Source organism: Haliotis rubra, unplaced genomic scaffold, assembly GCF_003918875.1.
Source record: "Haliotis rubra isolate DU_JTF1 unplaced genomic scaffold, ASM391887v1 Scf452, whole genome shotgun sequence".
Classification (NCBI taxonomy): domain Eukaryota; kingdom Metazoa; phylum Mollusca; class Gastropoda; order Lepetellida; family Haliotidae; genus Haliotis; species Haliotis rubra.
The window spans coordinates 532874-559330 of NW_025767138.1; the positions used below are offsets into that span (position 1 = coordinate 532874).

Genomic DNA, 26457 nt, shown 5'->3' on the forward strand with positions numbered 1-26457 from the left:
AACAAGTCACTGACCGTCCCCACAGTAGCCGTCAACCAGTAACGACCCCACCTCAAGACCAGTGGATTCGAACCACCCACCTTTGACACAGGTTCCACCAAGCAGCCCTTACAGCCCGTATCATACCTGGCAACACAGGTGTATATGCGAAACAGTTAGACAACGTCTACGCGTCTACGACATTCTTGTTAGACGCCCAGCCAGATGGCCAATTCTGACGCCAAAACATTGACGTCGACGTCTCCAGTGGAGCAGACAACACTTGCAATGGAGAGCACGTGTGTTGGGAAGAGTTCTCGTCACCGACGAGTCACATTTCCTTTTTCGCCGAGCTGACAGCAGAGCAAGTGGCTTCCGTGCCACGCAGGATCCCCTGAATTGTCACCAATTGATGACACCCCTATTTCCCCAGAACAAAATGGGTGCCCCCCCCTCCTCCTAAATCATCACCACCCTCAGTCTCCCCCCACCCCCAGCCATCAATTATGAACGGTCCCTAATAATATTTAAATATTAAGTTTGTATATGATGAAGGTAATACAAGGGCATCTTTGCACAATTGGTAACAAGGAAAAACATATTGTTATATTTTTATCATTATTGGATATTTATGTAGCGCACATATCCACGCACTAGTGCAAGTTCAAGGCGCTGGTATTTATTACAAAGAAGTACATTAATGAAATAATGGCTATTGATGTACACATGCATACATTTAAAATATTTTTAACGAAGATCGTGATATATTGGGCACTCAAACATGAAGTGAAATTATCTTCAATATTAATACTATTACAAAGTCTTTGGTGCCTGAGTAATCCATCCTGCCTACCAGAATTTTTAAATAAACAAAGTGCACCTATTCTTAGTAAAGTAATTCTACGTCTCGCATCTTCAGATTTGATAAAAAAGTAGATATAGTTCAATACCGAAAATCTGTTTAACTGATGAATAAACATCTAAAGATGATAATTTATGCAAATCTTCAAAACTTGATTGTTGATGGCAGTTTTGGTAAATTGTTGTACAAATAATTCCCCTACTCCTTGTGCCTCCCAGACATAACTAAATCCATAATTGAATAAAATATAATAAAATAAAATAATACATCCATGTCCTCCTACCTGCTCTGTCAATATTACACAGCATGATATAACATTGCTTAGTAACTCTTATGGACGTATATAATTATAGGAAATATATTATAATATATGGCATTTACGGTATATGACCAGCAAGCTAAATTATATTATTTATACAGGTTTTGGAAATAAGGAGTATGCAACATGTCACTGTGAAAATGTGGAATTCGCGAAAATGTTCACCATTATTTTATGGAAAGTGGAAACTCAGCAAGGACAAAAATGTTATATCCGAGGCTTTGGAATGAAATAAAGGAACACGATGGATATATCTTTTATGTTGAAATTTAATTACAAGAGAAAATGAAAAAGTATTTAAACAATATATATGTTGCACAAAACGTTTTGAATGAAATTACTTTCTTCAATCGGCCCTTCTCTCGTTTGAAAACGAAATCGTCTTTTTTCTGATTTCAATATCTGCCCAGTTCTCAAGTTCTATCATTTTCTAAATTGTGAAGTATATATTGTAAATACCTTTTGTACATAATAAGGGAAAGGTGGTGAACGCTGGAGAACGTTCCAAATCCGTTTTACATTTATGACTAAAATAGGTCATCTTTCAAATAATCGTCAAATATATCGGTCGTGTGAGCAGTGAGCCTTCGCCCATACCACAGACATTGTTATCTTGATCCATATTACCGAATTTCTTACCCTTCTAGACGCATGTGTGGAATATTTGTGTCAGCCTCGTTACGAACGTGACCACTCACTAGCCTGACCCTTGCAAATTAAACCTTGTCGAACGTTATTTATTAATTTATGAGGAAAATGAGAAATGGAAACACTTTAAATTTAGTCATCATCTTGTTCATGTTTCTTGAGCACGTCGGGATACTAGCGAATGTTATCTTTACCGATAATTCCGTGGTGTAGCGACAGCGAGATTTTATCCAGAAATTACATCAAACGGTTTGTTATCATTTATTATCTTTCTGTTCCATATATGCATGTGAACCGGACCGGCTGCTTAACCCGCAGGCTTAACATGTGAATGCTTCAGAATCTTGTGCTAAACATTGTATTCATAATCATCTTATGAATATTAACTTCGTGATAATTCCTAGAAAAACAACCTTTCGAATATCTGATAGATGTAAAAGCAGAACAGCATCATGTTATCAAAGATAACGTTACGATAAAGTTGATATTTTAAATTCAAGTAGCAAGACACATCATCACGTACTTTAGATGTTCGACTTAAGAATGATGTCCCCAGCCCCCAATGATAACATGGCGTTATCTCTTACGTTCTTCGTGTAACATGAAATCACTTGGCCAAACAAGCGTGTTATCTTTCAGGCGTAATCCCAGTAAACTTAAGTGGGTCACATCTACACATACGTCCAGATTGTGCTTGACCCGAAGGACGAATATATCCCACACATATACCTGTGTATTACACGCTGTCCGGGAAAGGTGAGTGCTCTGTCGTTGTATAATTGCAATGGACAGATATACAGGATTCATTGACGATATATGTTATGAAGAATGAAATCTGTTTCCTGTCCAAATGCAGTAGTTTCAGAAATATGTTAATGGTGCTTTTAATCATACACACTGACTTAATGTGATGTCTTTATGTGTTTCATGCAAAGGATAAAATGTATATTGTTTTCTCGCTTGTTAATTGAAAAGTAATTCTTTGGTTCTCGATTACTCGAGACAGCTAGACGTGTGGTAGATAGATGCTAAATGGAACGACCTTGCATGAAGTGAACTTCACTTCAACTTGTAAATAGTTCAGATTTAGAGTTTTAACTGCATCTGCGTATAAGATTTTCTGTTGTACTTTCATTATGATAAGAGATGAATAACTCGCCCCAAGAGACTTATTGCGATAAAGTCTTGAAATTGCTGTTGACGTTGTGTAGCATAATGAACTTGCATATGATATATTTGGTCATTCCGAAACATTTATTTCTAGTTTGAAAAATATGACGGGCTATGGCGTGTTAAGCTATTCATTTGAACAAAAAAATAAAAATACATATTTACGTACAGCATCAACAAGTTACAAGCAGGAACACCAGTTCCATTGGATGTAGTGGTTATTTCGTTGTATTCGTTCTAATGTCCATTTACATGCAACACTGTTAGTGCAAACTTCATGGCATGCATGAAATGCATGGATTTTCATCTCTGTTAAGTATCACTGCAGACTCTGTACGTAGTTGAAGGAATGGTACTGAGTATATTACCGACTTGCGTAACATTAACTTTCACAAAATAAGTATTCATCCATTTTGAGTTAACCACTATAATGGTATGTTCTCTGAAACATGTCGGTTAATTTTTGTATATCTGTTCATATGACGTCAGTACTTGCCGGTCAATGCGTAAGTCGTATTTAACTTGGATATCTGTACTCTATGCAAGTGTCCACTTTTACGTTTGTCGTACCGACATTTGTATCATTGGAAGTTAAATGCATTAGAAATAGGTCTGCAGGAAAAGCGATGTTGAAACTAAAAGAAATGTAAAAATAAACAAAAATTGGAACTCAATTTGTGATAAAATTGTAACAATTGTTTGCATCTAAATTACCCATGTATTATCACTGCTTACATTATGTATTCCGCGGATTTAAATTACGATCACGTTTTCTACAGTCACATGTATAATATAAATTCAATATTTCAGACGCTTCATTATGTTTTACGCTGTATCTTGCACCTGTATAATTGGCCAGTGATCCTCCATACTGTCAATAAACTCATCTCAATTAAGTTCAAAATATGTCTGATATGAGCGCCACTGTACTCAAGCAAACAACCAATTACCAATAACCTGCCCTCTTTTAGCAGTTGTCAGTTTAGGAGGTCCCGTATTTACGTATCAATAGCAAAATCAATTGAGTTTCTGAGATAGAGCTGTGAGAACAGTTTACTGAAGCTTGATGTTTGCTTAATGACGGGGACACGTAGTGTACGTGATGCTTGTCTTTGATCGCTACACGTACATGTCTAAAAGTGAATGTATGGTGCCTAATGCTTTAAATAATCATACAAACATTTTTATGATGTGACTATAAATATCTATATGGGGATTAAGAATCATAGGTGTTGCGATACCTTCTTCGATGTGTATACATATATGATCACGAGGTACTAAAAATTAGACACATTTTCGCATTTGCCCAGACCAGATTTCTATCGTATCTATTTTCCTTGTACACCAGTTGTCAGAGAGAATGCCCAATTACCTATTTCTTCTGTCGTTCTGATTTGTACTTGTTTAGTAGACGAATAAACACGAATAAAAGTCAAATACGCATCCAGTACTACCAAGTAAACATGGTATAATTCGTAGAAATCAACTGGAAATCACTATTTTGTTTGTAAGAATCAAAACATGTGTCACAATTTATTCATTCTTGGTGTCGCCAAAGCTGTAGTGTTTTAACAAATGGATACAATTAGTATGTTTACCATCATAGGCGTTTAAAATCACTTCCCATAGGTTGTACGTACATGATTGTAAAACCTATGAAAAAATGAAAGGAACATCATAATAAACAAAACAAATGTGACACTACGAAATATGTCGCCACAATAGCAGTAATCTACGTTACAGAACGTAACATGCAGTGTAAAATGCATATATATTGACAAACATTTGTTTTGAAAGCTCGCAAGTTTTTACTGGATATATATAATGTAGAAAAAGTGTCATCTTGGAACACATCGTACCATATAAAACCGTACACAAAGACGAACCCGGTCTATAAAAATAGTTGTGTTAAGCATGAAAGCTACGTTACCATTACTGTACGGAAACATGAATAACAGCTACCTATAAAAGTCATTAGAATGAATGCTCTGTGTTTTCATAGTGCAATAGAACCGAAAAGGGAGTGCAATATGCTTCCAGTCAAGATCATGGTAGTTTGCAAACGGTGAAAGTAATCTACGTTATGAAATCTACGTTACCATCTGATATGGAATCTTACAAAATATTACTGGAAATAGAAGATTTCGCTTCGTAGCATAGTCAGAGAACCAGTGGAAATAATTTGATAACCTACATCAGTTGCCACCGGTTGCTGGCACATGATCGCAGCACTTCAGTGACATTTCACGAAATTTAAATTTGGAAGGGAAACTTCATCTTTATTCGGGAAATTCCCTGTGAAACAGGTAAGATTTACTTACAGGTAATTTACTTCATTATAGGGATATAGTTGCACAATATTTCAAGACAATTGTTCTACTGTTGAAATGTTTTTCGGTAGAAGCATTTGGAAATGATCACTATACTTGGGTGTCGTTAGCCATTTCGAAAGATTGACAAACGTTGTATTTCGTGAAGCTTGTATCTGTTCTGTTAATATCACATAGATTTTTAGACATATTGATATTGACCCTAAACGTATGATATTTCGATCTCTTAAAACAAATGCAACATATCTTTCACCTCAATTTTGTACTCGCTCCTCAAAGTTTGGTAACGAAGATTGCAATGAATGAAGTAATACCTTCATAACTATCACATGCTCCGGTAGCTGTTATGAATATTTTATTTATTGCTAATCAAGTAGCAATAATGACTTTCATATATGGTAAGTTGTTGTAAAATCAGTCTATATGAGGACGTCACATTAGTTTGTAAGGTAACGTAGATTACAGCCATATCGTGATTAAAAAAATCATTATTGAATTCTGAAAGAATGAAATGCCGAGATCCAGCGGGATTACGGACAAGGGAGTAGGGAAATGGAATAACGTTATTCATGTGAACATGTGTTTTAAATCTGTAATCTACGTTACAAAGGCATTCATTCACAACCTGATCAATAATATTACCTTCTATAATGCTGTTGTATTGTCAGTGAAGTTCATGATATTACCTTTCAGATGTCGATTCTTTCTGTCGACTTCTTTTGCTTAAAGAGTAAGTGAGTGAGTTAATAGTTAACGTCACATCGGCAATATCGCAGCCATATCGTGACGAAAACAATTTATACAATAAAAAATGAAATGAGAACATTTGACATAGAAATGGAATATATGTACGTTATAAAAACCTGTCGACGAAGGACAGTAAAACAACTAGAATATCACAATTACAACTAAAACTTGTATGGAGAGTTAAAACTGATAGCACTATTTGGACAATACAATATAAAAACAAGCTATAGATCGCCAACACCAGAAGGTAGATCACCATACCGGGGACCATGGGGACTTACAGTGCCTGGCTACCGTTGGATTTACACCATCCATTCAGCTGTTGGCGATTGTAAGAAATGTTAGCAAAATTACAATGACAAGAATGCTACGTTTAAAAATCCTGGCAAGTTTAAATTGACTTTGAACATTTTGGGACTTACGTACCCTCTCAGGAGGACAATAATTTTACACTACATCAACCCCCTTTGAGGGTACAGCCACTAACAATCTCAGTTACTAATCTAAACTACCAATAATAAAATATGTATCTATTTACAAATCAGTTAACAAGTTTAATTCTTTTAAAAGTGCAATAATTAAATGAGAACTTATATTACTAAAAAGATCCTTCATAGTTTGTGATTTGAAATAGATATCCCTTGTGATGGAATATTCAACACATTCAAGCAGGACATGCTTGACCGTGATTCTTTCATCACAAGGGATACAAAACGGAGGATCCTCACCTGTTAATAGGTACTCATGAGTATATCTTGTGTGGCCAATACGACATCGTCGTATGATGACCTCTTCAAATCTGGACTGACAACCAAAGTAGGTGTAACCGATAGTTGGTTTTATTGCATGTAATTTATTGATACCTACTTGGGTGTCCCAATTCTTTTGCATCAGATCACGGATATAAGATCTAATAGCAGCTTTGTAATCAGAGTACGGGATCAGAAGTGGTGTCACAGATTTGTTGAGTGCTGCCTTGGCAGTAAGATCAGCCATTATATTCCCAGAAATGCCAACGTGGCTGGGTAACCAACAAAAGACGATGTCGCATTGGCCAGTATTTGCGTAAAGAACTGCATTTAACAGTATAACATAAAGTTATATTGTCAAGAGCTTTGACCTGATCAAGTTTATTGTTATAATGCTAACAAACTCAACTGAGTGGGAGAGGATGTTACATGTAATGTTGTTTCCTTAACGAAACACAACTTTGGCATTAACGACTGAACTTTGTGAATGATATCTCCCTTCAATGTGTTATGCAGCCAACATAAAGAACAGTCACGTAGTTACAACGATTGTGTAGGGTGGTATTGTATGAGATGTGATGGAAATTTTACAAGCTCCCCTTGAGTGCTACAATTTCTGATTTTCGTTCGTGACACTTTCGTCAATAAAACAGCAACAACAAGTGACAGAAATATTGTCTTTATTTTTTTACGATTTGAGTCTTTCAAATTGGGCATTCTCTGTGAGAATTGGTGTGTAATGTTATTAGTAGAGTTGAACATGCAATGTCAGCTTTGAAAAGCATGTGTTCAAAAGTTCAATCGACCGCAGACTGTTTGTCATGGACACCTGTTAGTAGTATATTTCCTGTTTATGTGGCCATTACATGTGTTGATTGCATTGGCCAACAACTGTATTAAGTTAAGCGAAATGACCAGTATATGAGTGTCGCCTCATTAAATATAACAGGCGCCACATTAGGAATAGACTACTAATTGCTAAGAAAAAAATGTACATGTTAATGTATACCTGTCAGTGTGTGTCACATTACAAATACGTGTGTGAGAATTGCAATATATGTATATTCAATAACTCATTAACTGAATGAATGATTTTGTAATTAAAACTGTACTATCCCAATCTTTATAATGTACAATCCCAACCTGAGATAAAAAATGTTATCGGGTGGTGTAGCTCGCCATAATACCAAAAAGGGCATTGTCACCATGCACGTCGATCTCTGTGACGACAGACAGAAAGGGCAATGTATAGAATAGATCATGTAAATGCAAACGGGTACAGCCAATCGTTTAATGTACAACATTTTCTGGATGTATTTCGGTTTGATTGTCTATACTGTACTACCCGTGAAGATGCAGGTTAGAATTGATCTTCGGTAACCCATGCTTGTCGTAAGAGGCGACTAACGGGATCGGGTGGTCAGGCTCATCTGACTTGGTTGACACATGTCATTGTATGTAACAATTGTCTTGCGTGAAATCGATGATCTCAACCCATGCTTGTTGATCACTGGAATATCTGGTCCAGACTCGATTATTTACAGACCGCCGCCTTATGGCTAGAATATTACTGAGTGCAACGTTAAACAACCAACCCACCAACCAACCAACTATGATGTACTATCACCACTGATGTTTTAGTCATTTAATGATACATGTCTAGTCCATGTTTCCTCAAATAGGACGTTTAGTTTATATAAGGAATATAACCCCCTGTGGATCCTCCAGATAGTAATGTCAATTTCTTTTCAACTTATTCGCAAATAACAGGGCTGTTTCAAGATCTTCTCAACATTACTCTGCCCTGACTTTTCGGCCAATCTCATCACTACTAGTGGCCGTATCACCCAAGAACCTTGTGCATAACCTTTGTCATGATATTGTCCATTATATACGATAAGATAGTTCGGTGGAAATGTAGAGCTAATAAAGAAATGAAAAAATCCTGCTGTCTTCTATTTGGCAACAATGCATCTAACCCATAGCGCAAATATATGAGGTCTTGTACACAGAACTCAGGTCACAAATCAGTTGAAGTTATGCAACGTTTGTCACGTATAGTCCTTGGCTGGGTTACCGTGTTTGGCAGTTTGACTCCTTAGATTTCCTAGGACTTCTATCCTGCCCCACAACGAAGCACCTATGTGGTCACACCTTAGGCAAGTGAGTTTGTTCAAAATTGCCTCTCTTCACCCAGCAGAAAATGAGTACCCGGTGGTATAAGTCATGTGACTATTAACCATCTAGCGCCTCACAGGCAGCTTGGGTTATCTCCAGCATGTTGTATGCGCTTAGAGCATGTCCCTGCGACGTTTAGTTCAGCGCTATATGAGTGACCAAGCATAATTATATATTTCAGTAGCGCTAGGTTACTTCCCAGCACCCGCTTCACAAATGCATCTTCGACCCTAGTGAACGGGCTAGGGAAGTTTACACCAGACTTTATCCTCTGCCTTAGCTTTTGATCCGACTATTTAATCCATGACGGTCAGTAGAGTTAGCATCATATTCCGATCAAAATCCTTTCGCGATCGTTCTGGTTGGGCATCATTGGCCGATCAAACTCCATTTACGAACCTAAAGGTTACAGAAACCTGTACAAAAAATAATTTCAGTAAAATATAAAAAATATTGTTATTATAAAATATGTGTCACTACACTTATCCCCACTAGATGATTGCTATTGAAGATCTCTTTTGTCATCATCAGCAAAAGTGTGTCGAGCGATCATCGACGTATCAGCTATCTCCTGCAGTGACTCATTTTGGGGAAACTGAAAGTCAAGTGACACAAGCGCTTGATTAATCGCAAACACTTGCAACCTGCAACAATTAGGTAACACTAGGGATTCCCTTGGCACTACTACTGTTCACTACTGTTCTACTACAAGGTGTTCACGTCGAGTAGGTTGACTGGTTCCTAGAACACCTGCACCCGAACATAAACTGTGTATCTGGTCTGGTGAACAACGGTCAATGGCCGCGCATGATTTCCTTTTGCTTACTATTTGTTTGATTTATTGGCCAAACAGACTGCAAACCGGTCTTGTGTAACATGTAGGGAACAGATTTCACTCAGCCGTCGATGAGGAAACGATTGAGGAAAATAGCCTAGTAACATCATTCATTGCAGACACTGCATTAGTACCGCAATACGTTAGAAGTAAAATGCAAATATTACAGCGCCATTACTAAAGCATTTGAAATCATGTATAGAAACCAGGTCATGCCTTTGCTATTGAACATATGCATTCGCGGTCATTCTTTAGAATTATTCAGAAAGTGTATAATTATGCTTAGTCTTCAGTTTCTGCTGGTAATGGAGAACATGTTATCTTAGTATTTTACCGGCTCGATTGGTGTACGACAGGTATGTAGTCTCAGTCCTTTACTTTTTCAGTTGTTATCAAGGAATCACTCCACTTTATGATTCCTAGCGGTCATCAAGTTAGAATTCTACGTAGAGAAACTAGTCGGATGGTTGTTATAAAAAATGTTGTGAAACAATAACCTAAGATGCTGAAAATTAATGTTTAACTCAGACGTAGCTGAGATAATTTACAAATTTGGGAATCGAATTGCGAAACAATTTAGCGAGGACACAACATCCGTGGATCTGTTGCCATTGCTGTGTTTGAAAACCTCTGCCGCTTGGGTCCTTTCCTCTATTATGAAACAGCTGGATTTTGCCGAAATAAACTGAGGGAAACAAATAAAGTAATATCTCTTCATCGCATTGTTCCCCTTTCCCCAGATTTTGATTCACAGTGCAGTACACAGCTTGCAAGGAAACCCGGAAAAGAATAAAGGAAAAATTGTACTTTCATATGTTTCCTTATATGTTTCGTTATTTGTTTCCATCGGTATATGTTCGAATTGTTACCTGTTTCCTTTAGTCGCTATGTGTAAATCTAGTTGTATTTCATAACTTTCTCATGACGTGGGCACGCAAACGTGATGTCTCAGATACTAGGGTTAGAGTAGCTTCCCCTTGATAATGGCAGTGTATGAAATAAGCCCAAAATCCAGTCAGACATCAGGGCTGGTTACTTCAAAATGTTACCAGCCCAAAATGGATTTAACCAGACCAAATATATTACTCAGATGTATGGAACATCTAACAAATTTAACAGACTATCGGGCTGGCTAGCTGTGAATTTAGACCGTCCGTCAGAAATCTATTATTTCATACACTGATAATGGGCAGTTATTCAGAAACGCAAGTAGACGCAATAGGCATGGGCAATTGTTATTTTGCCTATTCTGTTTGTTGCTATGCCACTGTCAAAGAAACATGTTTCAGCACGTTTAGTCCCGATTTTGACAGTCCTAGTTTTGACAATTAAAATTCACACTTCTGTAATTGATCTAGCCAGTTGTCCCAATTTTGACAGTGAGCTTACCGGTAGTCCCAATTTTGACAGTTTGTTCTTGAAAGAAAGGCAGGAAGGCCAAACCAATACACATTCGAAACCATCTTTCGACATCTTCACGCGACTGGTAGAACGACGAGAGTCCTAATTTCTGAATATTCTTGTAAAGAGCTGGACAAAATGAAAAAGACAGCCCTTAACGGATCAGTGACTAAGACGCTGTCAAAAATGGGACACTACCGTTTCAGCAGACTGTCGTCAATCTCCGACTGAAATGATCAGTGACCTTCTGACGTTATACTAGTATAGGTTAATGCGCACATCATAGGAAAACTTGCAATGGTAAGCTAATGTTTGTGAATGATAAGAACATATTTTCCACTACAGAATTTAAGAACGACATTAGATGATAAAGAGTTTATCACTCGTGTTTGGTACTTCAGTAGTATTTAAACCACACCTGCGGCTATAGGTGGTTGTTAAAGCGTTTCCTATAATGACATCACGGGATTCTTACAGTTCACTGGTGTTAAGTCGAAAGCAGGGTCGTCTACGTGACATGCTTCCTATACTCAAGTTATGTTCATATTAACGCAATAACGGTTTATGTTAATTGTTATTACTAAGTCTTCGTGTTTATCCATAACTTTCCTATCTGTTCCAGAGCCATTATGAAGTATGATGACATACTGAAAGACCTCGGTGAGTTTGGAACTTACCAGAAGAGGTTGTACGTCCTTCTCTGTATTCCGATGGTGTCCTTGGGAATACAGATCATGGTAACCGTCTTCACACTCGGCGTCCCGGATCACAGGTATATGGGATCATTGTCTTCAAACAACCTCTATGTTCATGCTGTGATCCCCAGATCACATAACTACACAGAGCGCCTATATACACTTGAGTCCCCCGCCGTGATATTGCTGGAATACTGCTAAAAGCGGCGTAATACCAAACTCATTCACTCACTATATATACTTGAATATATGAAATAAGAACAAGATACAAATGTCCAAGCAGGGCAGCATTCAGTCAACCCATAAGAACATCCCCACTCTTCACAGGTTGTAAGCAACACTGCAAGTAAGCCCAACCTGTACCCGTCATAATCATAAACGTTTACTAAAAATGGACGAACGTCAAGAACTGTGACAATGGTCGATTTATGAAGGGTCACCATTTACAACGTAAAAGAATTTAAAAAGGAAAAAACGAGAATTTGAAATTGTGCTAATCGTCATGCTACCGACATATTTTCTTATACAAGATTATTTACCATATATGTATTATTTCAATTATTAACTCGTGAAAATCCGGGTTAGATTCGGTCTTCAGTAACCCATGCTTGTCGTAAAAGGCGACTAACGGGATCGGGTGGTCAGGCTCGCTGACTTGGTTGACACATGTCATCGTATCCCAATTGCGTCGATCGATATTCATGCTGTTGATCACTGGATTGTTTGGTGCAGATACGATTATTTACGGACCGCCGCCATATAGCTGGAATATTGCTGGGTGCGGCATAAAACTAAACTCACTCACTCAATCATTCCTCAGTAGACCAGTGTGATATAGCTTCAAAATTGCCGAATGTGGAGTCGACGATAATTATTTATCACTACTGCAATTATTCGTAAAACGCACATTAAGGTCTTTACCAAGTGCACTCTGAGTTCACAGTTTTGTGTGGTCAACAAATCATAAAAATGAGTTGATCTTGGGATATTTTGTTGCAGGTGCGCAGTTCCTGGTTTAGATAACGACACCTATTTGATACAAGGGGAACAGCATGCGCGTGCTGTCAACGCCGCTATTCCTGCAGCAGATGAGGGGACACAACTCTATTCGTCTTGTCACGTATATGACGTCACCAACAAATCAAGGACGGGTGCTCTTCAAAGCAGCAACACAACACACTCGTGTAATCGATGGGTTTATGATGAAGAGACGTTTGGCTCGAACATCGTGACAACGGTATTGTTTCTGAATAATCAGTAATGTATATATGATGTGTGAAAGCAGAAGAACAAAATTATACTTCCTTGTGTTAATGAGAAGACGCAGCGTAATGAAGTAATCTGCCACCGTAACAAGACCCGGTTCACAAATCTACACACAAACCAATGATGTCACGGGCATTTGCATGTTCCGAACACTGCGTCATCAAACGTACCATAAACAATTCCGAAATAAACGGCATATTTGGCCTCTATCTGAAGTATAGCGCAACTTGAGAGATCGGGGTCAATTGTACGTGGATATTCCAGGTTTTTTAGACGCCCAGTTGTCGTTTTTGAATGTTTGTTTCCTTTTAATAACACGCCTCATTTAGCAATCATTCAACTATGTCGATATTTAAAGTCGAATATAACTGAACACATGTAAAAGTTTTCTACGTTATCGAAACCTTCGAGTCGTGTCATATTTAGGTAGCAAGGATGATGGTCAAATCTTCTGTTCTTGCCTAAGGCACAATATTAGCCACACCAGTGTCCGCCATACCTCGGTTCAAATCCCAGTTTCGCTCTGATGATGCTCATTGATTTTCAGCGTAATACACGTGCTTCGTGGATTTCAAGTGGTAAATTTCAAGGACGTAATTAGTCGAGGATTTCAGACAACACTTAGTGGGTGAGTGAGTAAGTTTAGTATGACGCCGCTTGTAGCAATATTCCAGCAATATCACGGCGGGGACACCAGAAACGGGCTTCACACATTCAACCGTGTATGGAATCGAACCCGGGTCCTCAGCGTGACGAGCGGACGCTTTAACCACTAGACTACCCCGCCACTCAGTAAGCAATTTGATAAGTTGATACACTCAATCATTCCTTTTCAGTTTGACTGGGTGTGTGACATGAAGCTGTACAAGTCGCACATACAGATGATGTTTATGCTGGGATCCTTGGTGGGGAGTATTGTTGTCATCCCTCCTGCAGACTTGTAAGTAGATGGTCGTTCTTGGCTTTCTAATGACCACTCACTATAGCAGCTAGCAGGTTGCATGTCACACACTAATATCACATATGTAAGATAAGAAGTGATTTGTTTTCAACTAAATAATAGAACTTCAAGAACATGATGAGCAGCATTTGCCATGGTAAACAATTTAACCAGTTCTGAAACGTTTAGTATTTCTTAGAGATTAAGTACAATTGTTAGATAGCCAATAATAAAATGCATGTAATTTTGTACAAGCGTAACGAAAAGTAAATCATTCAGCTTGCATACATATGGTGTTTAATAGAGCTATATACCAAACGCCGGTGTGTTATTAACCAATAACGTTTTACCGAGTACATCTAAGATAACTGTATTCATATTATATAGGAGATATAATCTATATACATGTATCTGAAGTTGTAAATTGTGCACATATGAGTAATCCGGAAGAGATGACAATTTCATTTAGCAAACTTACAGGGATAAATAAGTAAAAAGATTTCTATGTTAGCTTTAATCATCGAAACACATCATGTACCAATTTTTCAACAACATTTTTTTTTAATTACAGTAAGGAAGCATTGTCACTGCGTTCCTTAAACATATTAATATGATTGTCAGTTGCCAGTACCTAATAATTACACATGTGTATTGTTGTATTGTACGTGGACCTAAAGGCTTTTTACGAAATATACTTGATTGATTGATCAGCTATAAGTTCATACTCTGTAAATACTGTTCCCAGCATCGGAAGGAAGAAGATGTTTATGTTGGGCGTCCTCTTTCACATTGCTGCTTCCATCTCCATGGCATTCGCCACGAATTTTTCTGTGTTCACATTCCTGATGTTCTTCAACGGCATGTCGAGCACGGCGATCTGGATGAACGGCTTTGTTGTGGGTAAACGGTTTGATGAAATGTTTCAGATAAGCATGCACTACAGTGCCCCAGTGTACATTATGGTGCCATATATACAATATTTTTCTATACTATTATATACCATTTTCTCACCAGAAAATTCATACTGACAGTCATTTCATCTTGGTATCGTTTTGTTTCAATATAAATGGTATCTGCAATCTTCAACAGATCTTTTCAAGGATCCACTTTAATATTTCAGGTGTGGAGCTAGTTGGTCCCTCCAAACGTCGATGGACTGGTATCATTGTTGAATTTTTTTGGTCATCGGGATACTTTATCGCCGTTGGCGCCGCCTACTTTATACGAGACTGGCAACATCTACAGCTGGTTGTGGCAGCGCCGACAGTGCTTTTCCTAGCCTACTACTGGTAAGTGCAGTGTAGTACTAGCTGGATTGCCAAGTATTTGTTCATAGAAAGGGTCGGATGAGTTCCTGTTACCTGGCAATTTGTTAGTCCTCGTGTTCCTGTGATGCGGATGATTACTCGTCATGCTATCAGGGTTGGTTGCCTGGTTGATCTGTAGGCCAACCCGTGGTTAGAATTGATCTTCAGTAACCCATGCTCCTCATCAGAGGAGACTAACTGTATTGGGTGGTCAGGCTCGCTGACTTGATTGACACATGTCATCATATCCCAGTTGCGTAGAGTGATGCTAATGCTGTTGATACCTGTGTTGCCTGGTCCAGACTCAATTATTTACAGACCGCCGCCTTTTAGCCGTAATATTGCTAAGTGCGGCGTTAAACTAAACTCACTCATTCCTCAGTAGACCTCTGTGATATAGCTTCAAAATTGCTGAATGTGGAGTCGACGATAATTCACACTCCCAAAAGTCTGTCTGCGTTGATGTGGAACAATTTCTTTGATGACAGATTACAACTTTACAACCTGCCCTTAGATACGTATAATCAGTTACAATAATGCACTGATGCAATAACACTCTATCACCCATTTATCATTCATGCATCGTCTCCAGGTTTATTCCCGAATCTCCCCGATGGCTGATCACAAAGAGGAAATATGAGATGGCGGAGGGGATATTACAACGTGCTGCAAAGGTCAACAAAGTAACCTTGAGCTCTGACTTGTTCAGTGGAAATGTACTTGACAGTACAAAATCAGAACCAATATGGAAAATATTCACAAGCCTCACCCTGGTATCCCGATGCGTCATTGTGTTCATCAACTGGTATGTCAAAGCCATTTGGACGGTGTGTACTGGTGTGTCTCTGTCATTGAAGCACGCCAGCATTCCTGGTGCCAAACCGAAACATGAGTCATTAACCTTTTCAGACATGCCACAATGACCTACTTTTCAGCCGATCCGAATTTCTCGTGTGAAAGTGAAAATAGACATCACAAACAACTATGGTTACACTGAATTCCAATACTTGTTTCATAAGAAAATGGTATTTACAAATGAATTTTAATTTTAAACTTTAATTTCTATATTTTATGACGAGGTGTAGGCAGCATGACCTCAACTAAGACGTCACAGATTGCCCCAGTTTGATGAGGTCGTAGAATGATTCACAAAGCATTTGGTTCACTGGTTACACCTGTTGTGTGTTTTTTGCGCTTATTCAATGTAGTTCTGCAACGCACAATGTGATTGAGATAATATCAAGTCCGTACCAGACCGCCAAACGTTTCTAGCGGCAGAGCCTCGTTTTGAGATTTCCATGATTTCCAGGTTTCTGTTTGTCAGTGCTCGTTGTACGACAGAGCACGCTGCACGACATGTTTGCAAGGATTATAAGAGCGTAGTGTTGCAATATACAAGTGCTTAGATGTATCAAATAATACTGATTAATATTTATGTATCCGGTTAAATGAATTGGTCTCAAAATTCTGAACTGGTTATTGTACTTAGTTGCGCAATAGGACGGAACCCAGTCAACAGGAAACGAGACTGTTGTGTAATCAATGTTTTGACTTGTATTTTCGTCCCGTAATTTGGCTATTCTCCTGGCCGTGGGTCCGTTTCTAACATTATCTCCGATAACGATGATCTATCACTAAATGTCCATGTTCTGGGGTCTCCTCCAACAGGTAGCGAATCTGAGTCAGATCAGTTTTACGCCTCTGTAATATCACGGCGGGAGACACCACAAATTGGCTTCCAACATTACAGTCAGGTCGGGGAATCGAACCCAGGTCTTCGGTGTGACAAGCGATCGCGAGCGCTTTACCCACTAGGCTACCCGTCACACACCCCTCTCACCGTGAGCTTACATGCCATGATATGACTACAAAAAAATACTGTTCAAAGCGAAAAATCTCACTCACACACTCAATCCACTGGTAGTTCTTCACAATTCTCATATACAAGTTGCATCATGTGAGGGTTAGGATAATTGATACGTCCTTTACATACATTCTTTGAGCTGTGAAACGATTTACTCCGATAAATATAGAACTCCTGTCGAATCTACGTCATAATGTCATGACATTAATAAACGATGAGCGCTTTTCTAAACATAAGTGGACTGAAATAGCTTTTTGTTTGCCAATTTGTAAACGATCTTCTGTGATCTAGGTTTACGTTTCATATAGTATTCTCTCGATATACGGGGCGGTGGGGTAGTCTAGTGGTTAAGGCGTTCGCTCGTCACGCCGACGACCCTAGGTCGATTCCCCACATAGGTACAATGTGTGAAGCCCGTTTCTGGTATCCCCCGCCGTGATATTGCTGGAATATTGCGAAAGTGACTTAAAACTAAACTCCCTCACTCACTCACTCTCGATTTACCTACTATATGTCGCCTATACGTTGTATTGTTCAGGCTTGTGTGTAGTCTCGGGTATTACGGTCTCGGCCTCAATGTGGCAAGTCTCGGCGGCAGCGTCTACGCCAACGGCCTCATCGCAGGAACAACAGAAGTCGTCTCCTACATCGCCTGCATTCTTCTCCTCGACCGCACCGGCAGAAGGTCCTTACATTGTGTGTGCATGATCCTTGGCGGTATCTGCTGCACAGCCACAATATTTCCTGTCCTGTATGGAGCTGGGGGTAAGGAGTTAACATCTGTCTCTAGAACCTTACCTTATGACCCGTCGCTTAGGCAACATGAGCAAGACACTACCGAGCTGCAAAAGGTTACTTTGCTTCTTTTGGCACCTCCACAATCATTCGTGTCATGTATGGAGCTGGATGTAAGGAGTTTACGTCTGTCTCTAGAAGCTTACCTTATGACCCGTCACTTAGGCAACATGAGCAAGACACTACCGAGCAGCAAAAGGTTACTTTGCTTCTTTGGCACCTCCACAATCATTCCTGTCCTGTATGGAGCTGGATGTAAGGAGTTTACGTCTGTCTCTAGAACCTTACCTTATGACCCGTCGCTTAGGCAACATGAGCAAGACACTACCGAGCTGCAAAGGTTACTTTGCTTCTTTTTGGCACCTCTACAATCATTCCTGTCCTGTATGGAGCTGGAGGTGAGGAGTTTACAGATGGCTCTAGAGCCTTAGATACCGCTCTGAAAATTTTTACTTTACTTCTTTTCGATAACCTGTTTCTTGACTGCATTCGATTCCTCCGGTGTGTGAGATGATTCATTCAAAGTCAAGCACCAGTTTCACTGCCCCATCTTTGATAATTTAAAACTACCACAGTTGGAACATTACGTGGCGTGAGGTTGTGAATGTATAATCAATTAAAAAAACATTTTTTTCAGCTTTGAACTGGCTGACCATAGCACTTGCCCTGGTGGGTCGAGCCTTCGTATCAGCAAGTTTTGCCATAGTCTGGCTTTACACGTCCGAACTGTTCCCAACAGTCATCAGGAACTCAACTATGAGTGTAGCGAATGTGTGTGGCAGATTGGGTGGAGTCATATCTCCCTATATCGCCAATCTGGTAAGTTATTCCGCTGTTACTAACATGGTGTTTACAAATTTACGTACCGGGTCAGACTTCAGTATCCCATACTTGTCGTAAGAGGCGACTAAAGGGATCGGATGGTCAGGCTCGCTGACTCATGTCATTGTATCCCAATTGAGTAAATCGGTGCTCATCCTGTTGATCACTGGATATGTAGTCCGAACACGATATTTTTACAGACCGCCGCCTTTTAGCTGGAAAATTTCTGAGGACTTCGTTTAACATCAAAATTGTTTTTACGTAAATCTGTTTCACACTTTATGCATGTTCGATTCCAGGCGCTTGTAATTCCAGGGGACTTTGGGCGAGCTGTTCCACTGATTATATTCGGGGCCTCGATGGTCGGAGCTGGTCTGCTGGCATTGCTGCTTCCGGAGACCCTCAACAAGGAACTTCCAGAATCAATCGAAGACGCCGAAAAGATGAAGAGGTAAATTCCACATTTGGTACCGGCTGCTGACAAAGGACGACTTGAAATCAGTGTTCTTTATTCAGTTGCATAATCTTGTTACTCGTGAAGGGTACAGTTTACGTGATCTGTGAAATTCACTTAATTGCGAACTGATAATATTTTCTTCGTTTACTTGTTTACTGTCGCTGGAAAATATTCTGCTTTGAGTCAACGGACTGTAAATAATCACTCCGTCGTCAGAGACGTTCAATTTTTAACTCTGTTGGAGTATAATTAGAAGCATTCAAGCAGTTTTATGAGTCTTACACGACAGTCCTTAGTGGTGCATGCGTGGGTCGCTGGGAATTCATACTAACAAATAACAAAATAAGTGCGTGACAATGCAAAACTTTATATTTCAGCCCCAATCAAACGTCTGATGCACGTTTTGTGGACTTTGTCCGTCCAGGAAAAGATGATGAGACGTTTCATCTAAGGGCGGTATGTGACAGCGAGTCAGAGGACGATCCAGCAGTGTAAACAGTGTTCATGCCAGTCGCCATTTCTCTCATTTGTGGAACATTTCTAAAATATTGTGAACAGAAACAAATTATAGTTTAGTCATCTGAAATGTGATTTTGTTTTGTCATGACGTATTCATTAAATCATTTACCTTACCGGATTGGTGTTGATATATTTGAGAGCTGTGTTGTGTGTTTGAATGAACGTCATTGAACACGAGAGTCACCAACAGCACAGCTATATCAAGGCAGTCTGTGACAGTCGAGGCTGAACTCGGGAAACGACTGTCTGTAAGCGTGACACATGATACAAGACTTGCAGGTGGTGACTGATAGTAAGGAAAGAGGCAACACAATACTCTCCGATGACAGGTTTAATAATGTTTTTTTATCCTTGGTTGGCACACATCATTTCTTGTTGAATACATTTCGAGGAATAACGGTGCGGTGGGGAAGCCTAGTGGTAGAAACGTTCGCTCGTCAAGCCGAAGACCCCGGTTCGATTCGCTACAATTTGTACAATGTGTGAAGCCCATGGGTTTCGAACCCCGCCAAGATATTGCTTGAATATTGCTAAGTGCGGCGTAAAGCCAAACTCACTCACTCACTCGAGGAATTACACATTCCAAAAGTAGTATGCATATACGGTTCGACGTGAGGTTACACTATGACGTTGTCACAGAATTACACAAAAGTACAAAAGTCGCAATTCAGGTTGTGAAAGGCCTCCAACTGCGTCTTGTCGCTTTCATAAATCTACAGCGGCCTCACAGAGACTGTCTCATCCATGTTTTTCAGGTTTGCCAGCAACAAATACCAAGGGCGGTAACTGTAACAACACTTCCTATGAAATATAGATCCAGTAATAAATATTTTACGAGCGTTTCAGACAATCGTCACAAATATATCTGCAACAACCTCCTCTGCCTCAGCACTTCGCATGAGGAAGAAGTGTATGTTATTCAACCCATATCTCAGCCATATCGTGACGAGAACAATTAATATTTATATTATAGACCAATACAATTACAAAATAAAAGCCTGTTGACGAAGAACAGTAAAACTACTAGTGTATCACAGATATCAATTCAAAACTTTAAGTAATTAAATCTAAAACATTTTAACTAGAAAGGACAAGGCAATGTTAAAAACAGGCTATAGATTGCCAACAACTGAAGGTAGATCACCATACTAGGGACCATGGGTTAGCGTCTTGAATACCAATTTGGGAGAAGATATTATATGTGGACTGAGAGTTTCTTTAAGACTTAGTTTTGACTGAGAAATTCGTCAGAAAGAGAACGAAACGTTAACTGCCATCTGTTGTTGTCATCAGGCATAATGAATATTTTTATCAATAATAATATAATGTAATAATATGAGTTAATCTGTCAGATGTATAATAAGTCATGACACAAACATACATAATTTCATATGCTTGCACATATTACAAGAGCAGGTTGCTGATCTGTGATTGTAATAGGTGACGTACCATGACGTGTCTACACACACACAAGTTGTAACAATGGTTATAAACACAATATCGTCCCAGTCTGTAATTACTATGTAAACCACCATTGTGTGGAATGCATAATATTGTCATGTCTGATTATGACGATGACTTACAAATGATCAATGCAGACATATGTTTTCCGTGAAAACTCATATATTTAATATTTAAGTTCGGTTGTTTAATTAATATATTTGTAAATGCGCTAATAAGTTGATTGCTAGACAAATATTAAATCTGACGTTTTCTTTCATTGGCGAAATACTTAAGATTTTAAAATAGGTGATGGCGTCTTTTAGATGAAATGCTAGTCTAAAACAAATTAGCTATAGGGGACGATAACTCTTTGATTTACTTCTGATATGAATGAAATAATTGTGGCCAAAGTACAGGCATCCGAAATAATTACACATGCCCAGATGGAATGCACTACACAATATTACATAAACAGATGCAACTAATTCCTGCAAGGGTAATTAAGCATACCTATACTTTGTAAATACAAAATGCAACGTTAAAGCTACGATAACTACGAAAAGATATTTCTTGTATCATTTTGAAACCTGGAATATAATCAAAAACAGCTCGGGCTAATAGCCCATTCAAACCTATATTCACATATACGATATCTTTTTTTCTCATTCATGAAATAAATCGGGCAAACTTTAAGCATGCAACCATTCACTCATAGGGAGACATTAAAATATAGCATGTAAAGGTACACACACTCAGTATCTAATAAATACATGCGAGGTATCACGGTGATATATAAAACGGCAATGTTGGTGCAATGATTAAAAAATGGAAGAGAAAAGAGGCGACCCTGCCTCACCACCCTTAACAATACTAGAATGATATTGACTATTTATTACCCACGTGGTAGTTCGTAAAGGGGTTTCATAACAAAGTGTTACACATATGTGTCATAACACGTACCTGCCGCTGTTACAGGTCATTGGCTCCCTCTCTCTGCAAGCAGTTTGCGTTCTTCTGTTTATTTTGTTGACAGTTATCTCAAATAAATCTTTGTCGGTATACCGGTACATCATAAACGTATCGCGATACGTAATTGTCACAATGTCGTATTGCGGTTTACCGGTATACCGGTAATACCGTGCAGCCCTACGTGATTCCATAAACTACATACCTTAAGCTATATGAAATTCATAGTGGCTGTTTGTCCCTCATTTGGGTAGTCAAATCATATTTTCAAGGTCAAGCTCATGGGCTAAGAGAAATGACTCATCTGTTCAATAGTCAGCTTTCGGGGCGTTGGGGTAGCCTAGTGGTTGAAATGTTCGCTCGTCACGCCGAAGACCCCGGTCGATTCCCTACAATTTGTACAATGTGTGAAGCCCATGGGTTTCGAACCCCGCCGTGATATTGCTTGAATATTGCTAAGTGCGGCGTAAAACCAAACTCACTCACTCACTCACTCACTCACTCGAGGAATTACACATTCCAAAAGTAGTATGCATGTACGGTACTAGACATTTTACGAGCGTTTCAGACAATTGTCACAAATATATCTGCAACAACCTCCTCTGCCTCAGCACTTCGCATGAGGAAGAAGCGTATGTTATTCAACCCATATCTCAGCCACATCGTGACGAGAACAATTAATATTTATATTATAGATCAATACAATTAGAAAATAAAAGCCTGTTGACAAAGAACAATAAAACTACTAGTGTATCACAGATATCAATTCAAACCTTTAAGTAATCAAATCTAAAACATTTTAACTAGAAAGGACAAGGCAATGTAAAAACAGGCTATAGATTGCCAACAACTGAAGGTAGATTACCATACTAGGTACCATGGGTTAGCGTCTTGAATACCAATTTGGGCGATGATATTTTATATGTGGACTGAGAGTTTCTTTAAGACTTAGTTTTGACTGAGAAATTCGTCGGAAAGAGTACGGAACGTTAACTTACATCTGTTGTTGTTATCAGGCATAATGAATATTTTTATCAATAATAATATAATGTAATAATGTGAGTTAATCTGTCAGATGTATAATAAGTCATGACACATACATACATAATTTCATATGCTTGCACATATTACAAGAGCAGGTTGCTGATCTGTGATTGTTATAGGTGACGTACCATGACGTGTCTACACACACACAAGTTGTAACAATGGTTATAAACACAATATCGTCCCAGTCTGTAATTACTATGTAAACCACCATTGTGTGGAATACATAATATCGTCATGTCTGATTATGACGATGCCTTACAAATGATCAATGCAGACATATGTTTTCCGTGAAAACTCATATATTTAATATTTTAGTTCGGTTGTTTAATTAATATATTTGTAAATGCGCTAATAAGTTGATTGCTAGACAAATATTAAATCTGACGTTTTCTTTCATTGGCGAAATACTTAAGATTTTAAAATAGGTGATGACGTCTTGTAGATGAAATGCTAGTCTAAAACAAATTCTACCATGAATCAAGAAAATACTACATTCTGATTGGTTGTTCAGAAAAATCAGACGGCATCAATTGTGGATTGACGCTCATCTGATTGTAAGGCCGCTTCACCGCGCATTGACAAATCTTATTGTGAGAACTACTTCCGTTTGACCACAATGATGGCGGATCATAAAAACAACTCCATGGATTTTGACGCTGACTTTCGAATATTCCACATAGGCAATTGGAAATTTTTGGATTAAAAATGCGTTTGATTTCATTGCGCTTCACTGCGCACGTATAGAACACTGCCGCACTACTTCAGCTTGACCACCAACATGACTAATATCAACACAACAGACGTGATGGAAATGCTGATAAAACATTTATTTAAACTCGAAAAATACAATTATATGATTCCCCCTCCCACAATTACGAGGGAACCTCACTATCATATTACCTTCTATTATAAAAATATTCAAACTCAGTTACAATATACAGCCCCAAACATAAACAAAACAATATCTAACATATAAATCAGAAAGCCTTGTAAAAATACATCCCTATCTATACAAAATATGCAGCAAAACATAATTTAACATTTACCTACCTGGTAAATGGTATATTTAATTCCGTTTAGAATGGGAAATTTGCAAGATAGAGCTAACGGTCTGGCGAAACACCACATTTATGCCACTCACAGTCATACTCCATCATATCCCGTTGCATCGACCACAAAATAATTCTGCTCTCTGCCAGCTTCCCCTCAAGGTTGTCACTGTTACGTTCGTCTACACAGTCCAGTCCCAAACGAAGAAAACAAAGTTCCAAGGAATCACAAGTTAGTCGCATGTACACTAAGCAACAGCACTGTCACCCTTTTGTCGCATGCCCGGGTGGAGGCAGTACGTGAAATCATGATCGGCTGGTCATAAAAATCAACAGTCTTTGATGAGTTACAGGTAGGTAGGTTGATCAGGAAAGGATCTATTCTTCGATTCTGCAGGGTTCAGATTCGACAGTCAGTCAAGTATTGCCCACTGTCACTTCAAATTTCAACCTTTCGCAAAATGTAAACACTGGCTCGTCCGCCATTTCAAACTGTTGCGTAACTGTCTACTTCGAAGAAAATAAGTAGGTCAGACGATTCCATTATAGTGTGGCGGGGGCTGTTACAGTTTCACGGCACACAAAACAATAGGCTGGTTTTAGTCGTGTGGAGTTGGGATGAAAAAAACCCCAAGATCTCGGGTATTACACAATTGCATTGAATAAACAGTAGTTTGATTTCTTTGGACAGAATATTGTTATGTTGTAATGTTTAAAAAATACGAACGGCACCTACCGCTCCCTTCGCAGACTAGTTCAATTCGCCTCTCGTCCCATGCCGGATTACGCAGTGTCTTCCGCAGAGCGAGGAAGTTCGATTTTAAATGGTTCATGGTAGAATGGAGATAACCCTAGTGTGTTTGAAAATCAGAGACATGCTTTACTGAATTGATGGCGACTAAATATATTTTCAAACACACTAGGTTTATCTCCTAATTAGCTATAGGAGACGATAACTCCTTGATTTACATCTGATATGAATGAAATAATTGTGGCAAAAGTACAGGCATCCGAAATAATTACACATGCCCAGATGGAATGTACTACACAGTATTACATAAACAGATGCAACTAATTCCTACAAGGGTAATTAAGCATACCTATACTTTGTAAATACAAAATGCAACGTTAAAGCTACGATAACTACGAAAAGATATTTCTTGTATCATTTTGAAACCTGGAATATAATCAAAAACAGCTCGGGCTAATAGCCCATTCAAACCTATATTCACATATACGATATCTTTTTTTCTCATTCATGAAATAAATCGGGCAAACTTTAAGCATGCAACCATTCACTCATAGGGAGACATTAAATATAGCATGTAAAGGTACACACACTCAGTATCTAATAAATACATGCGAGGTATCACGGTGATATATAAAACGGCAATGTTGGTGCAATGATTTAAAAATGGAAGAGAAAAGAGGCGACCCTGCCTCACCACCCTTAACAATACTAGAATGATATTGACTATTTATTACCCACGTGGTAGTTCGTAAAGGGGTTTCATAACAAAGTGTTACACATATGTGTCATAACACGTACCTGCCGCTGTTACAGGTCATTGGCTCCCTCTCTCTGCAAGCAGTTTGCGTTCTTCTGTTATTTTGTTGACAGTTATCTCAAATATATCTTTGTCGGTATACCGGTACATGTACATCATAAACGTATCGCGATACGTAATTGTTACAATGTCGTATTGCTGTTTACCGGTATACCGGTAATACCGTGCAGCCCTACGTGATTCCATAAACTACATACCTTAAGCTATATGAAATTCATAGTGGCTGTTTGTCCCTCATTTGGGTAGTCAAATCATATTTTCAAGGTCAAGCTCATGGACTAAGAGAAATGACTCATCTGTTCAATAGTCAGCTTTCGGGGCGTTGGGGTTGCCTAATGGTTAAAGCGTTCGCTCGTCACGCCGAAGGCCCGGGTTCGATTCCCCACATGGGTACAACTTGTGAAGCCCATTTCTGGTGTCCCCCGCCGTGATATTGCTGGAATATTGCTAAAAACGGCGTAAAACCACACTCAGCAAGTCAGCGAATAGTCAGCTTTCCTT

General features: G+C 38.8%; 1 protein-coding gene across 1 annotated transcript; it reads left to right on the forward strand.

Moving 5' to 3' along the window:
* Nucleotides 1-11844: 11844 nt before the first annotated feature.
* Nucleotides 11845-19996, forward strand: LOC124289958 (organic cation transporter protein-like). Its single transcript, XM_046726624.1, has 10 exons — nt 11845-11990; nt 12913-13150; nt 14016-14119; nt 14865-15019; nt 15240-15408; nt 16019-16231; nt 17829-18055; nt 18723-18904; nt 19207-19358; nt 19742-19996. Exons 1-10 carry the CDS (start codon nt 11848-11850, stop codon nt 19857-19859), a joined length of 1701 nt encoding a protein of 566 aa, XP_046582580.1. The 5' UTR covers nt 11845-11847; the 3' UTR covers nt 19860-19996.
* Nucleotides 19997-26457: the final 6461 nt, after the last annotated feature.

What these genes read in the sequence shown, in the direction of transcription:
- LOC124289958 (XM_046726624.1), top strand. Translation starts at nt 11,848, where the DNA reads ATGAAGTATGATGACATACTGAAAGACCTCGGTGAGTTTGGAACTTAC. An exon ending in CTCGGCGTCCCGGATCACAG is followed by an intron (nt 11,991 to 12,912) that starts GTATATGGGATC and finishes ATTTTGTTGCAG; the next exon opens with GTGCGCAGTTCCTGGTTTAG. An exon ending in GTCATCCCTCCTGCAGACTT is followed by an intron (nt 14,120 to 14,864) that starts GTAAGTAGATGG and finishes TACTGTTCCCAG; the next exon opens with CATCGGAAGGAAGAAGATGT.